The 15,709-nt window shown below is 43.8% G+C and overlaps 1 protein-coding gene across 10 annotated transcripts in view; it reads right to left on the reverse strand.

Moving 5' to 3' along the window:
- Positions 1 to 2,404: 2,404 nt before the first annotated feature.
- NRG1 (neuregulin 1) overlaps positions 2,405 to 15,709 on the reverse strand; it is a 201,379-nt gene continuing 188,074 nt past the window's right edge. For 5 of the 10 annotated variants that reach the window (XM_032468479.1, XM_032468478.1, XM_006194583.3 and 2 more), the window contains 4 exons: positions 15,485 to 15,611; positions 12,881 to 13,011; positions 11,847 to 12,053; positions 8,500 to 9,151 (listed from right to left, as the gene is read on the reverse strand). In XM_032468479.1, the coding sequence (XP_032324370.1) occupies positions 8,500 to 9,151; positions 11,847 to 12,053; positions 12,881 to 13,011; positions 15,485 to 15,611 (1,117 nt within the window). Of the gene's footprint in view, positions 9,152 to 9,571; positions 9,693 to 11,846; positions 12,054 to 12,880; positions 13,012 to 15,484; positions 15,612 to 15,709 lie in introns of those variants that run through there. The other 5 variants (XM_032468481.1, XM_032468480.1, XM_032468482.1 and 2 more) reach the window with 3 other exon arrangements.

Here is a 15,709-nt window from a genome sequence, read left to right on the forward strand (position 1 = left end):
TAGCAGGGCAACAGTATCTTCTTAGAACTTAATTGCATTGTTTCATTTTTATTATATTTATTATTACAGTTTTATTTTCATCATGGCAACTGATTGCAGCTTTCCATTCACATCATTGATACAGTTTCATTTGAAATGACTTTATTGTAGTTTAAAAATGCCATCAATTAAAATAAGAACAATATGCCCCAAAATAATGCAGGTGGTACATGAATGTGGTCATGGTCGTGAAGTTGGTACAACGATGACTAGAGTTTGGTAAACACTGATGTGGTGCGTTTGGAAAATAGAAAGTCATAAGGTGGAGTGAAGCATGAGAGTGGAAGTGAGCACAAAATGTTTGGCAGAAGCCAGTCCAGGAAGAGCATCCTAGGATGCTGAGGAGTCAGGCTCAGTGACAGCATAAGCAGGAAGGTGAGCAGTGGGCCTTGGATGGACAGGGCGGGGGTGTGTGTCTGACGTCTCAGTGGTACAGTCACCATTGCCACCATTAGATGCGGAGGGAGAAACCTAGAATATTTCTTAGGTTCTGGCTTGTTCTGAGGGCGACGTGGGGCTCTCTCCACCAGCTGAGGGCGTGTTTTCCCTTGGCTTGATGATTGACATGACTGTGATCCGAAGTGAACCCCTCCACCTCATGAACTCTGCGTAACGGCTTCATAGGGTCCTTCCCCTCACACTCATGGTCAGAGATCTAACTCCTGAGACAAGCAGAGCAGAACTCAGCATGTGTGGTGGAGTCAGTATGCTTTCAGGTCGTGAAAGAGTTTTTGGTCAAGCAAATGTGATGCCCTTGGACTCTGCCCTAAAATTTGCTGCAGGGTCTACCGCAAATGAGGGAAGATTTCCTAGTTTAATAAAAACTACTTTAAATCATAAACCTCATCGTTTCTGAATAAAGTTTTGCTCGAAGTGTGAAGTGAAGTTTGCTTAACTCATAATGATAACTAACACTCAATAGAATAAGAAGTTTGCTTCTAGATTATCTCCTGAAAAATATAAGAAAACTTCCTCATGTATTACTTTTGCAGGGAGTTAGAGTTTGGATGATTTTCAATGAAACACACTTTTATTTAAATGAAGGATAAGGGATGGGCAATTATGTTCGAGTCTCTTGGCTTTGACAATGTAACTGTATTAACTCTACTGTACATCTGATCGCGAGAGCAAGTCACCCACCACCCTTGATGCAGGAGGCGGTTTTAAAGGATGGAATACAAAAAGCTTAAGTCTTTCAATTTTTCATTGCTTCTTATCCAGGATGAGAGAAACGCATCCTGCTTTATGCATAAAGAGTGACAAGAAATTGAAGAATTATAGATAATGGAAGTGGATGAGAAACAGCTGTAAGTAATGTGGTGTCTTATATTTAAGAGTTTATCTGGGGTCTGACTCCTGAAATTTGGTCACTCTGCAGACCTTTGCATGGAGTATATATATATATATATATATATATATTTTTTTTTTTAAGGAAATAGACATTCTGGATGTAATTTGATTTAGTTCGAATATCCTGAGTGCAAATGCAGGTAAATGGGTGTGCACAGATATCCTACCAACTTGGGATCAATTTTCCTGTTTGTTTTATTAGATGCTTTCGATAAAGTTTGAAGATCGTATTATGAAAACTCTACAAAAACTTATGTATCAGTAAATTTCTGCAAAATTATAACAAAGCGTTAATGTAATAAGCCGTTAAAAACTTAGAGACTTTATGGGAAACAGTGTGACTACAGAAAAAGCACATATAAAATAAAGAACTTAAGCTACAACTTTAAATCTTGTTTACTAAGTATGCCTTTCAACACACCGTTATTATTAAGAAAGGAATTTGCTTACTGGTACTAGATTGGAGAAAGGGTGAAATATGTTTATTTGTTCCGTTTGTGCAATATTGAGGGTGTCGTTTGGAACTGAAAATTTTAGGTTCCCAAATGAAGAAACTGCAGGAGAAGGAGCAGATGGAAGGTAGGCTTTGAACATTCACTATGTGCTGGACATTTTCTGGCTTCCTTCGGTGTGTTCAAATGTAACACTTGCCACACCTCAGTTTGTAAATTCACTTAAATTCCCATGGTAGAGTCAGGGGATGAGCTTGGAGGAGGAAGTTCTCAAATTCACTAAGTTGCTAAGTGGCAGGGATGGTGCTTTGACGGCAAAGCCCCCCCTTCCTTGCACTGCAGGAAGCTACCTACACCTGGAACTTGTGAATGCATCCCCCTGGCTACCCTTCATTCCCTTAGAAAGTGGCGCTTAGGGAGAGAGGGCACAGAGTCACTCAGCCAAGCAAACTGGATACTAGAGTAACTTCACACCCAAGCCAGAGGGGCTCATATTCTTCCAAATAGAAATTTGGCTTTGCTTGTACCCTATTCTGTCCACTGGGATAAAAGGCTGAAAATAGAAGAGTTGTTTGTGCTTGGCTCAGGGAGGGGGCGGAGAACAATCCCGAGAAATAGGAGTTGCAGTCAGAAAACCTGGGAGCCAGTATCTCCTCTGTGACTCACAGGACCTGTAGCTCCGGGAAAGAGTGCTAACCTTTCTGAGCCTCTTTTCCTCATGATTTAGCATATCAGGGTTAACAGAACAAAAAAGAAATAAAGGATGTTTTAAGTCATAAACATTATAAAATGTCATTATATTTAATAGTTTATTTATCTGTATATGAGCAAAGACAGACATAAGCTATTAAAGATGTTTACATCTACAGAGGTAAGGATTTTCTAGCCTCTTTGGTATGTTGCGGGGTGGGGAGAGGGGTCATTGTCTCCATAAAATTCATTCAAAGGAGGAGAGCTAGAAAAAGAACCTGGGTGGGAATGTCACCCCATTCTCTGTCTCCTCTTTAGAAATTACTGGTCTCCCTCTCCTGGTCTGTTCTTAAAAGGATCAGGTAGACTGTAACAGGTTTCCTTCAGGGTAACAGATTCCTTCCCTTATCCCCTGGGTGGGTGATGTTTTGGACGGCTCACTCAAGTTCAAAACCAACAGCTCGCCAGAGAGGTCCAACAACTGCAGTCCCAGGAAGTCAAAAGGAGCTCAAAGCTACATACAGGACTGGGTCTGACCACTCTGCCCCAAAACAGCCTTCAGCGTTAGAAATACTGCAGCTTCCTGGAGCAGCAGCATGGTTCTTTTGTAAACCAAAAGCATTTTGCCTCCCAAATTAATCTTTTGGAATAAGAGTTTCCATAAATTTATTTGATTCCATCCATTTTAGAAAGAGCAAGTCAGAGATCAAGTGAAAAGTGATATTCCATGAGATCATCAAAATTTTCCACTCCTCCTGACTTCAGAATTGCCTTACATAACCCCAAATCTCTGACATCAAGTCCCTTTATCATTTCTCATAAGGACAGAGAGCCAAGAAATCTAATGATGAGTAAGACATTAGGTTGGAAAGACAGATTGTTTGCCACTTTGCAGAGCTGGCCTGCATTTGACATTCAAAAGTCTGCATGGTTGAAGCACATGGGGGTTGTAATAATTATCCAGATACTTAGTGTGGCCACATGTGAGTCTTCCCTGTCTTCAGACCACCCTCCACCATACGTGCTTCTGCCTCTAATATCAATATATCTTAGGTACTCGATTTTTAACCTAAATGACTAAGATAGCTGTTTGTGGTTTTTAGTTCGGGGGTTGGACAAAGCCTCGGCTGAAAATTGAAGACACAGGAAAGTGTCTTCAGCTTTAATTTTTAAATATTCTGTGCACGCCTTGATTTGCTGAATGGCTGGTTGGGTGGATTGGACAAGTGAGTGAATGTGGTGACTTCAGGAGAGTGTGTTAAGAATTTGCACGTGTGTGTGTGTACACCAACGTTGACACAAATATGAGGATTCTGAGTAGTTTTGAAAATTTAGTAATATAAAAAGTAAAAACTAGCACAAAGGTCACTCTTTGAATCTCCTAGCCATCAGACTGCTTTGGAAATGACACCAGTGGGTCCATTACTAGGTACTAGGAATTGTACACATGGATGGAGGTGGACTTTGGTGGGAAGCCTTAGGGGACCCTCAAACTCCGAAGGAGGCCGATGGTCACCCCAAAGCATTGCTGACCTCCACTCCACATGCTTCAGAAGTCCTGACCCCGTCTAGGATAATGAATAAAATGCTCGAAATAGATAAAAAGTACCACCCATGCAAATACCTGCTTGCTAAAATATGGCTTTTGTTTAGGCTGATTTCGATGAGAGCAGTGATAGCCTCATTGCTATGACCTAGAAGGTGGGAAATTTCTCATGCATGGGCCCTTCCCTGAGCAGGCACGTGGACATTTAGTCTGATTTACTGATAGAATGAGGAGGAAAGAAGCCAAGTTAGCCTTATTTTCACTTAAAACCATGAGTGGATGCATCATGGGCCTGATGAAGAAAAGACATTTAGTAAAGGGAGAGGAAAGCTTAGCAGGCCTGGCTCTGACTGGCTGCTTCGTAGGCTGTGGAGGCCACCAGATTATCTGAACCACGGTAATAAGTTTTCCTTTCATGACCGGATGGGTTTCCACACTGACATTTCTATTAGTCTAAGTTCCTTGCTATCCCTGAAGAATATGAGAACATCTGAGATCCAGGGCTTAGAACGTCCTCCCTGATATGTTATTGTGGATGGGGTGGGGGCGGGGCGAGGGCGGGGTGGGGGCGGGGCGAGGAAGAAATTATCACATTATTGGTCTGTGACCCGTTCAGCAAGAACACAGTGGTAAGTGGAGTCAGCAAGCAGAAGATGACTCAAGAATAGACGGGTGGACAGCAAAGGACAGACAAGATGATCATGGGGGTCCATGAAACACAGTCCTAAATGAGCACACCCATCACAGTAAAAGGAGAGGTGCTGGTCTAACAGACTGGACCATTGTCTGCAGACCAACGCTCCCAGGTCTCCACAGAGTAGCATTTTTATTGCAGTATGCCTTTCATGGAAGATGAACAGAACTTTAAATAAATCACAATTACTTATTGCTTAGTATTTTGGATAATAAATTCTTTAGTTTATCAGTACCTCACGGCCTTCAAATGTGCATTCTTCAAATAGTTTCAATTACATATACATTCTTTCTCCTGAACAATAAATAATTCTTCAAAAAAGAAAAAAAAAAAAGAAAAGAGAAGATACATAATTTTAAAGCAAAGAAAAACCAAAAAAAAAACCATATATTTTTGACATTTATCTTAAACTTATATGAAAACAACTCTATGTTAGATGTTTAAATATAAATAATAAAGGACATTATGTTATTTACAATGTTACACAGTAAAGTTGAGAGAGTAAAAAACGGACGTTAACTCATAAAGACAGTAAATGATTTAGGGAAACATCCAAGTAATGTACAATGTGTATTTACAAAAGAGTATATAATAGAACTTGTGATATGTGGCTATTTCCTCTTGTCTACATTTCTCTGCAGTGTTTCACGGGTCTTTGTGGATAGAATTCCCTGTGGCTGGTAAGATACAGCCAGTCCTTAAAGATAAAACTAGGCCTTTCTTATTTTCACCAAGGTGAGCCATGCACCTTTCAACCCCAGGCCCCCTCCAAAAAAAAAAAAAAAAAAAGGAGTATTTACTGAGCAAGTTACCCTGGATAAACTCTATATCAAGACAGTCACACTTAAACAACAAAGATATGTCATATTGGCGTTTGGGACACATTCACCACATACCCCCCAGGCAGAGCCTGCCATTTTGGAGAAAGAACAAGACCAACCAGGCAATCTCAAAAACAGAAGTCAGACCAGGCAAGGAGGGCGAGCAGGATGGAAAAGGAATCTGGAGTGAGAAAAAGGAGTTTTGCAGACACTACGCTCCACTACGTATCCCCCAGTGGGGTATGATTTCAGACCCAGGAAACAATGTTGCTGTCAAACTTCTAGGCAAATTCCACTACCTGAAGACCCACCAAAGTTCCCTATATGCTGGGACTTAGGTTCATACTCCTTCTTTCGATTGCCACTGCACTCCTGAGTTTATAAACGGGGATGGTGACAATTAAACACCCCAGAGATGTCCCTGTGAACACAAATCTGGTGGCCGTGGCAGGCAGCCCTGAGGAATCCTCTGACCTTTCTTATCAAGGGATTCTCTGGTTCTACAGACAGAAAGCCTGTCCGAACTGAAATGCCACCATGGTGAGTCACCAGAGCCAAGCTGGAAATAACATTTCCTCTGGTCCCCAATTTTCATATATTTTTGCAACCTGAAAATTTACAGCAAGTTTTCATAAGGAGGAAAACGATTTGATTTATTCCTGAAGAACTCTCCAGAACGGGAGACATGCCACTACTCTGATGCTCGAAGAATTTGAAACAGAAATTTTAGAGTTTTAATTATGGCAGGAATTTCTTTATTGAAATAGTCTAAGAAGGAGTCAAGGTCTTCGAAGGCAATATTAGAAAGAGTGAGGGAACTTCTTGGGGTTGATGGTTTTCCTCCCCCTGCCACGAGCTTACTCATTTCTACAGAGTCAGGAGACCAGCGTAACTGGCACACTTGTCAGGGGCTCCTCCGGGTGGGCTAGCGAGCAGGCGAGGACGCCGCTGAGCGCAGGGGAAGTGGTATGGAACAGTGAGGGATGACTTGGGATACTGAACACTGCGAGGAACTCCAAGGACCTGTAGACAGGAGTATCCATGGATTATAGAAATACTTAGGAGCTGAAGACATGGCTCATGCCCAGCCTGCACTTCTCTTCTAAGACTTATTCATGTCACTTCTTCCCTTTACTTTCCATACAGAGATTTGGTGAAGAAATTGACTCAGTGACTCTCCTTGACATCACGCCTGGTGTCCTGAACCCTGGCAAACCTGTATCCCATTTTGTCCCTTGGCTCCTAGAAGGCCTCTTGGAACCTAAGTAAAGCTCCAGCCTGATCTGATAGATATCAGATCGGGCATGAAATGAGGCCTGCAATTTTTCAAAAAATTATTCTTTTCCTAGAGTGGCAGTAATCTCAAACGTCTCTCCCTAGAGGCCTTGCTTGGATTGGCCATCACAAGAGAACATGCAAAGTGTAGACCCATCTTAATCCCATTTTATGACAGGAAAGCAAAAAGTAAGAAAGTTGAAGGGGAGGGGAATGGATATTATAGCTGCAAATGGAGAGGTTTGCACGCAGGTGGGGGTCATTTCTGCAAGTAAAGGTGCAATCTTTCCAACTGTCTTGACATTTCCTGAGGATTCATCACTCGGGGGAGGTTCTTAACTAATCACAAATCACATGCACATTGGCCGTTCCTGACAAAAACGTCCATGCTTAGTTATGACCTACTCAAAGCAACATTAAAGAAAAAAAAGAGAAAAACAATGAGAACTAAAAAAACAGTTAAAAGTGCTTAAAAAATTGCTAACCAAGTCACACAACTGCTCTCCACCTACGTCTTCTCTATATGCACGCTTCCTAGACAACCTAAGACAGAAGTATTTCCCTACGATGACCAGTCACCATGACAGACAACAGGCACATTTCACTCTGGAATCATTTCAAACAAATTGCTGCGTGTGCTGTTTAAGCTGAGTTTTTTGTGCCACAACATGTCTGTTCTTGAGCCGAGAAGACATAACCAATCATTGGCTCCCAGACCAGTGAAAAACAAGTCAGGAATGATTGCACCTTTTCCAGCCATGCTTTGATCTTCAACTAGATGAACTGCCCAGGAAGGAAGTGACACCGAGTCCTCAGATTAGGGGCTGGTTTTCACCGTGATCGCTAGCCAGAACCCACTTTCTACACTATCCTGAAAACGGTTGCTTTTTGCCAAGAAAAAAATCCATCAAAATAAAGTCAGTGGTAGTTCCTTTTAGTGAGAGCAAGCTATCTTCTGCTTAATCACGTCACTTAAAAAAAAAAAAACACAGTATTACTTTCTTCCTAATATGTAACATGACTTAATGCAGTTTCCTGCTATAATTCATAGTAGCATGCTGTTGAATCTACTATTATCTCAGAGCCCAATGAAGCAAACCTTTGGCCAGCAGAGTAGACACAACTCATTTCATACACTGAGAGCAGAAGAGAACTTCATATGAAAGAGGATTGGGATGGATATGTGCCATTACAAGACGTACTGAGTGGGTAGTTGGGTACTACTTGAAGCAAACAGAGGGACAGCTGAAAATCTGGCAGACCATACATCCAGTCAACGTTGTAATGCAATGCACAAGGAGCCAGCAAAAATGGAAAAAATATGGCGTGGGGAAAGTTTTGCTGAAATACTGTGAAAAAGCTCTCACGGAAACGGTACAAAACTTGCTCTCGACATAACAGAACATAAAGGCACCAATTGATCTCTTTCTCGTTTGGAAATACTGTAAAAAATTGCTACATATGGCACGTAACACATTTTTACATACATATATTTAATTTATAAAAGTTTTTCTTTTTCCTGTTTTGCTATCTGCAGAGCTGCTAAAATAAAATAAATTGTTTAATTTAAGGTGGAATACTTTATTATATAAAATAAAGTTTTACAGGTGAATCTATGTGTTTATTTCGGTTTTATACAGCAATAGGGTCTTGGTTAGCGATTACACTAGACAGCCTGGCCTGTAACTCTTCCTGCGTGGAGAAGCGGCCCGCTGGGTTAGTCCTGCCGTCAGCCAGGCGGAAGGCGGGGGCTGCCTCCAGGCTGGCGGCCAGGGGGTTCTGTATGCCCAGGAAAGGTGTATCTTCTCCCACTCTTTCATCTTCTGTTTCGCTCTCTGAGTCACTGCTCTCAGCGCTTGTGTGGCTGTCCATTTCTAACCTGTTGGCCACGTGGCCATCGGGCTTGGTTCTTTTGGCCCGGCGGCTGTTGGTGAGTTTCTTAGCGGGCTCCTGAGCTGGCTCGTACTCCTGGGTGGTTTCGTAATCCTCATCCTCCACTATCCTCAGGGGGCTGGCAGGCAGGCTGTTGCTCTCATGCGCGGGGTTGCAGTGGAAGGAGTTGAACTGCTGAGGGGGGTGGTCAGCCTTCTCCCGCAGCCGGGGGGGCGTCACGAGAAGCAGGGGTCTCTCCTCTTCCACGAAGGGGCTGATGGCCATGGAGGGCATGGACATCGTCGTGCTGGACACGGGCGGAGACATTTCCGAAGGGGGCGATTTGGGGGAGCTTGGCGTGTGGAAATCTACAGGTGACATACGAGCCGGGGTGGTCATTGCTGACACATACCTGTGTGAGCACAGAATACCCTGCGTGAGTGTGCTGGCAGAGGAGGCAGGGAGCGGGGAGGGGAAGGGGACAGAGCTCACCCACATTAATACCGTCAGAGATCAAAGAACTTCTATTCATTGTATTCTGCTCGGGTTTTTTTTTTTTTTTTTAACACTAGGACATTCAGCACCCTTGGAATCTAAAATTATGGAGCCAAGAATATCCTCACAGAAGGACATGCAAAGAGCAGCTGAATTGCCTAGCTCATCAACGTTGGGGATTTTCAGTCTCCTCAGGATTTTAAACAAAAGCACATGAGTCCAGACAAGGGGGCACCAGGTCCTGGAAACCTCTCAGTTTATCGGGACCAAGGCTCAGGGATTTGGAAGGGAAAGAAGTATTACTTAAATACTATACCTTCCTAAAGGCCAAGGGGTCTTAGAGAATGAAGCCCAAATGGGGAATGGAGGAAGATCTAAGATGAGCTGCGGACAGCTGGATCTGCATGCATTTGGATCTGTGTGCCTTGTCTCTCCTTAGCTCAGCTATAAGGCTACGTCTTATGAAAAAAAAAGAGCATAGTAACTTAGATTTATTCCTGACAACAGCGTAACACATTTGTGTGCTTTTCATTTTTCCATGAAATGCTACTTTTTAACATTCAATTGGCAACTATCCCTCCCAGTGAGCATGACATCCCAAGGTAATTTACGTTGGCTTCGTACTTCTGTCCAGTCTCTGGTCTAGCTCTCTTCCAAAACCCAGGGCTGCCTCGGTCCTTGGCTTATCTTTTGTGACTGCCCAAGGGTGGGCTGTACCCCACTCATGTCACGTTATGTCTGATAATGCTCAGTGAATCTCAGGGGTCAAGACCTTCAGTGCATCGTTTTTACCATATCATGCTTTCTTTCCCCAGAACAAGAAGACCTGACTTGGCACCGAGAAAGATGTGGCTTATTCAGAGTCACATTTCTCAGCCTGGATAAAAATCTCACCAATGCATCGCACTCAAGGACTCTTTTTTTTTTCCACATTGGCATTTGCAGAGTCTAATTTGACACGACCTGTGATGACACAGGACACCATCATCTAGACTCTAGCTAACAGGAACAGGAAACCCATGAACTCTCCTGCTTTTCTGCCATGATCCTGAGTCATGTGGATGTGAGATCTGACTGTGCCTAAAATGGGAAAGTGTCTAGAGATCGAAATATCTGGGGCTTGAGTCTTCAGACTTTTTGTTTTGAGATACTTAAATTCAGCCATCTGAGAAATGCTAATCCAAATTCAAGCCACCCATAAAGGTGATTCATCCTTTCTCTCCATGAACTCTGGGTTCAGGTGTATTTTGTAGTCCTGGATAATCTAGTGTAGGTGAGGAAGCTCACCCCAGCAGGGAAATGCTGAAGAAAAATATCACATGTAGTAATGGGGACAGAATTTATCTCTAATCTATTTTTCAGGTTTTAAAAAAGACTGAATTAGGACCAACTTGATACATAAAGACATCATTACATGAACTTGAGGCTAATGTTTTTAACGAGTTTTGGACCATGCCTACTTTTTCAGAGATGAATTACAGAACAACCTCTGATTCCATAAAATTCTGAAATACCATTTTGAGGTTTAAAAAAGGAATCAGCAGGCTCTACACGACCTGCAGGCCCAGAACCGGCCACCCGTTGTTGTAAGCACTTCCCAGTGTATGAGCAGGAGAGAGTATCAAAAGGATGTGAAAACCCATGAAAACCAGGTAAGTATGGTTTCCACATTACGTAAACCTTTTAGCAAGTGGTGAAAACTTAGACCGAGACGACAATAAAGCAAACAAACAAACAAACAGACAAAACCCCACTGGATTTGAAAACAGGCAAGTAACAGCTTCCTGCTGGGCTGGGAACGCTGGTTGGGTATACCTCCCTCTCAGTTTAGGGGAAAATGGATCAAGGAAATCTATGAGTTCAGTATTTCTGTTAAGCATGTCTTTCAGTTTACTTTCCTCTGTTCTTTATTTTACCTTTGCTGTAACTCCCCCCTGGCCCAGCCCAGTCTCCCCAGAAGAAAGCCGACACATTTCCGGAATAAGGACCATATCATAGGCAGCATCCGCTTTGAAAAGCTCCCGTGAGGACTGCGAGAGGCAGCGCCCAAGAGATGCACTGAGTCATCCCGCCTCGGACTTTCATAAAAGGGAGACTACTGGCGGAAGGCAGGCGGCAGGTCCCCCACGGCCGGCCGTCAGCCATGCACAGCCCTTGACTCGATTTAACTGAGGCTGGAAGGCAAGAGAGAGTTAGCGCAGGGGCGCAGGAGGCCAGCCCCACCAGAGTCTGGATAACTGGCCACTCGGGATTCTAGAAGGGTCCTGATCAATCACTGATGCCATCGCTCTCAAATTACAGTTGAGGAAACAGCCCCTGCCCTGGCCCCCGCCCAGAGGGTCTGAGCCTCAGGCCAGAGCCGGGCTCTCCAGCTGTGCTGCGCCTTCCACACCCCATCATTCCAGCTCTTTAAGAGTCTGTCGCCTGTCAGCCACCGGGACGCCGCGAGCAGCTCGGAAGAAGTGAGTCCAGTCAAACCAACAGGTGGTTTCATCAGCTAGGAGCGCCCATTCTCATGAGAGCAGGTTCCTTGGGTGAGAGCGCGGGTGCGCACGGGGGCTCCCTTAGTGGGGCTCTTTCTCCTCTGCAGTGGCTCTGCCCTTCGGTTTTACCTTTCACTATGAGGAGAGTCTCGGTAGGAGTCAGGGGTTTCTCTGGCATGCCTGAGGAAGCTGTTACACTCGCGAGGGCCTCCCAGGCCATTGAGCCGTCCTCTCGGGCCCCCGGCTGGGCTGCTGTGCCTGCTGTTTTCCACGGATGACATCACGATCACAGAGTGGCTTTCGGAAAGGATGCTCTCAGTGTGGCCGTTGCTCCAGCTACAGAGGAAACGTGAGAGGCACAGACACACAGACACACACACACACACACACACACACACACACACGTATATTTAAATTATATGCACAAATGGAAAGGAGAGGGTGTGACCTGACAAATCTTGCATGTGGCTGGTGCATCACTAGTTTACTAGGACATTGCTTGTCTCAGAACAGAATTGCTACAAAGATGCTTGCTATAGACAGGATCCTTAGTTGAGCTTTGTAAGGATACACTTTATCAGTTCACATGTTCAACACACATTAGCCAAAGGCCACTTTGCACTAAGTATTCTTAGGGTCTCTCTGTTCTTGAGTGGCTGAGATGAAGGAAACACTGGCCTCATGGACTATGTTTGGGATTCTGCTGTTGCCCCTGGTAGCACACACTCAGACCACCAGGGCATTTGAGAATTTAGGGTTCGGTATTTAACAGATTCTCAGGTGCATATCCCAGAGCAACCCAACCACTGGAAGAAGTCACCTTCTGAGCATTATACAGCATCTGAGACAAGCTCTTCCCAGGGCAGCAATCCTGTAAGTGGTCGGGCGCGAGAACAGACAATCTCTACAACGGGGAACAGCAATCCTATAAGTTAGGGATGATTTCCCCTGATTTTGGTAATGGAAAAACTGAGGCTCAAATTCAACAGCAATTAAACAGCCGAGCCAGCTGCTGCCCAAAGTCTGTTTTTGTCCCATCTCATACCTTTTACTGCACCTCATTGCCCCCTAAGCTCCCGCCCGCTTTGTCGGCGGCGAGAGCACAAGGCAACATGTAAAGATGGGTCCTGGGGGAAGCGCCATGCTGTCTTTCATCCTCATACCTGTGACTAGGAGTCTGGGTGACCGTGGTGGAGTGATGAGCCGTCGAAGTATAGTGGCTGGTGGAAAAAGACGTCTCCGCCTCTCTCTCAACAATGTGCTCACTAGAGATGACGTTTTTAGATACGTATTGCTGGAGAAACGAAGAGACATGGCTTGAAGATTCAGGGAAATCAAAGCGCTGCCACTGTCATACACATACACACACTCCACTCTCGTGCACATGCCTCGTAATATGTCCTGTTTCTCCAGCGGCCAGGTGGCAAGGCCTATCCTGGCTACCGTGGTCTTTAGATTAGATTCACGGGGTTGAGGAATCACTCTCTGGATGTGCACATGGTGCAGGTCCTACCATCACAGCTGCCTTTTATCAGAAACAGACCTGTGTCTTCTGCTTCCAGTTGACAGCATGGCAAGAATGCAACACAAATGTCTCTCCAGTACTTAGTTTTGTAATGGTTGCTGCCAAGCCAAAGACAACTAACAGATATTTGAGTGAAACTAAAGCACACAGATGGTTTATCTTGTTTCAAATTTTAAGTCATTAGATGAAATAACAACAAAAAAACCCCTCTATATTTTGGATCTATTTTTCTCTCCGTTTCCCAGGGCCCATGTTGCTCGAATGATATCAGAGACATTTTTAACTTGTTGTCTGTGGTAAGACCGACAGGGCTACTGAGAGACGTGAAGGACTCAAAACGGTGGTCAAGGTTACACATTTTGACAAAACACATGATAGAGGGCCTTATATTTCATGCAAATAGATTCTATTTTGTTTTCACCACCGAATCACAGCAGCTATTGCTGCCTTTTATTAGTGAGAGAGGGACATTTTAAAATTGCCTTTTAAAACCCATTAGTATTTACACTGACTGGAGTTAAATTACAGGAAAAGGCACAGGCAGGAACAGTCTGAGATGAAATAAGGGCGCTTTATAATCTGATGGGTTTTGGGCTCTAAGAGAGTCCATATATTCATGGAAACCTCCCCCCCACCAAAAAAGCAACTTGAATTATGCTTGAATTATATCTGTTTCTCTTAGTGGAAAGGTTTCTCCATGTGGATCTTTGCTTTAAGGAAAAGACGGTGTTGTCACGTGTAATGAGCCACTTCTAGTCTGTGTACCAGACTCTTGCCCCTTGGAAGGCAATGTAAACTCAGAGAATCTAATGAAAATAATATTTAACAATTACACAACACTCACTAAATGCCCCTGGCTAAGTGTTTCTGTTTTGTTTTGTTTTAAGAACAGATTTGGGGGGGTGATTAAGTTTATTTATTTTTATTTATTTATTTTTAAGTGGAGGGACTGGGGATTGAACCCAGGACCTCGTGCATGCTGAGCACATGCTCTACCACTGAGCTATCCCCTCCCCCACAAGCATTTATACAGATTATTTTTTAATGCCCACAAGAACTTTGTGAAGTAGGTATTATTTTTAGGGCTGTTTTCATAATGAAGAAATAAGGTTTAGAAAGTTAGAGTTCACAGCCATGGGGCTTGAGCTGTGGTTGGAATCCAGGCAGTCGTTCTGCCTCCTGTGTACTGTAACATACAAAGTGACAGATCAGAGGTATGTTAGCAGTGAACGCATTTATCAACCGTGCAGCGCACTCTGCTGAGCACACTGGCAGGGGGAGGAAGGCTGCAGAGGATGTTAACAGACCAGCACCTGACAGTCTCCTGTAGGTCTTCCCTATAAGACTTGCTAATGGTTGAGCAACTGGCAACCCTGAACTTGGGTCTTTAATATATTTGCCTCCCACAAAATACATCTCAGCCTGTAAAAAGCCAAACATTAGAGGGCGATGAAGAAAAACAGTAGTGGATTAGGAAGTGCAATACTCCAGAGCCAGGAAAGCTGAATCCAGCTCTGCTCTGGTCCTTATCTGTTAAAAAGGGAGGTTTTGGAAGGTCTCTCTAAAGACTCTCAGAATCGAATATTCTATGACTTCATTATATTTAAAAGTTGAATGTGTAGTAAGTTTTTAAGAAATAGATACTTGAATGTATACTTGAATGATACTTTCATCTGCAGGGTTGAGGATCATGTCGAAAGAGGGAGTCAGGAAGTGTTAAATTCTTCTAGTTTGGCTACTGAGGGGCCAGTCTGATAAGTGCCTTGGCCCTTTCACGCCCTGATTTCTCCTCTTGGAAATCAGAATCAGTAAAGCAAAATGCCTCGAACAAAAAAAATCACTCCAGAGTCTTTAGTCCAGTCACAGTGCTGACCAGCAGTAGACTGGAGTCACCTTCATTTCCAAATTATTAAAAAAAATTTTTTTCCTTCTGATTCTTGTATCATGAATTTTATTATTTTTCCGTTCTTTCTTCCCGTTGTGGTTTCCCTGCAGAACCAACCCAACATTATTATTTCCACCCCTTAATGAGCACTTTCTAAGAGAAAATGGGCTGGTGTGACAGTCACCAAATCCACTTTAAAACGTGTTCCCATTATTTTCTCTGGCGAAATCTTGGATTCCTGGAAGCCCTGGTGATTAATGGCAGCAGCTAAGAGGCTGAAAGCTTTAGAAAATAAACCTCAAGGTGCCTGAACAGAGGAGACATGCGGAGCTTTCCCACGGGCCAGCATCAACGTACATTCACCAGCTGAACGTTCTCGGGGGGCGGGTTCGGGTGGTGAGGCCCGTTCGCCATGTTCGCCATGTTGTTTCGTTCGGACCGAAGACTCTGCCGAAGCCGGTCATGAAGCTTTTTCCGCTGTTTCCTGGACGGGGAAAAAAAGGAGCATTTATTTGTTCGATTATTTATGTTTTTCAGTACAGTCAGTTCTTTATTCTATCAACACAAAACTCAAGGCAGTGG

The sequence above is a fragment of the Camelus ferus genome, chromosome 26 (genome assembly GCF_009834535.1).
Source record: "Camelus ferus isolate YT-003-E chromosome 26, BCGSAC_Cfer_1.0, whole genome shotgun sequence".
Classification (NCBI taxonomy): domain Eukaryota; kingdom Metazoa; phylum Chordata; class Mammalia; order Artiodactyla; family Camelidae; genus Camelus; species Camelus ferus.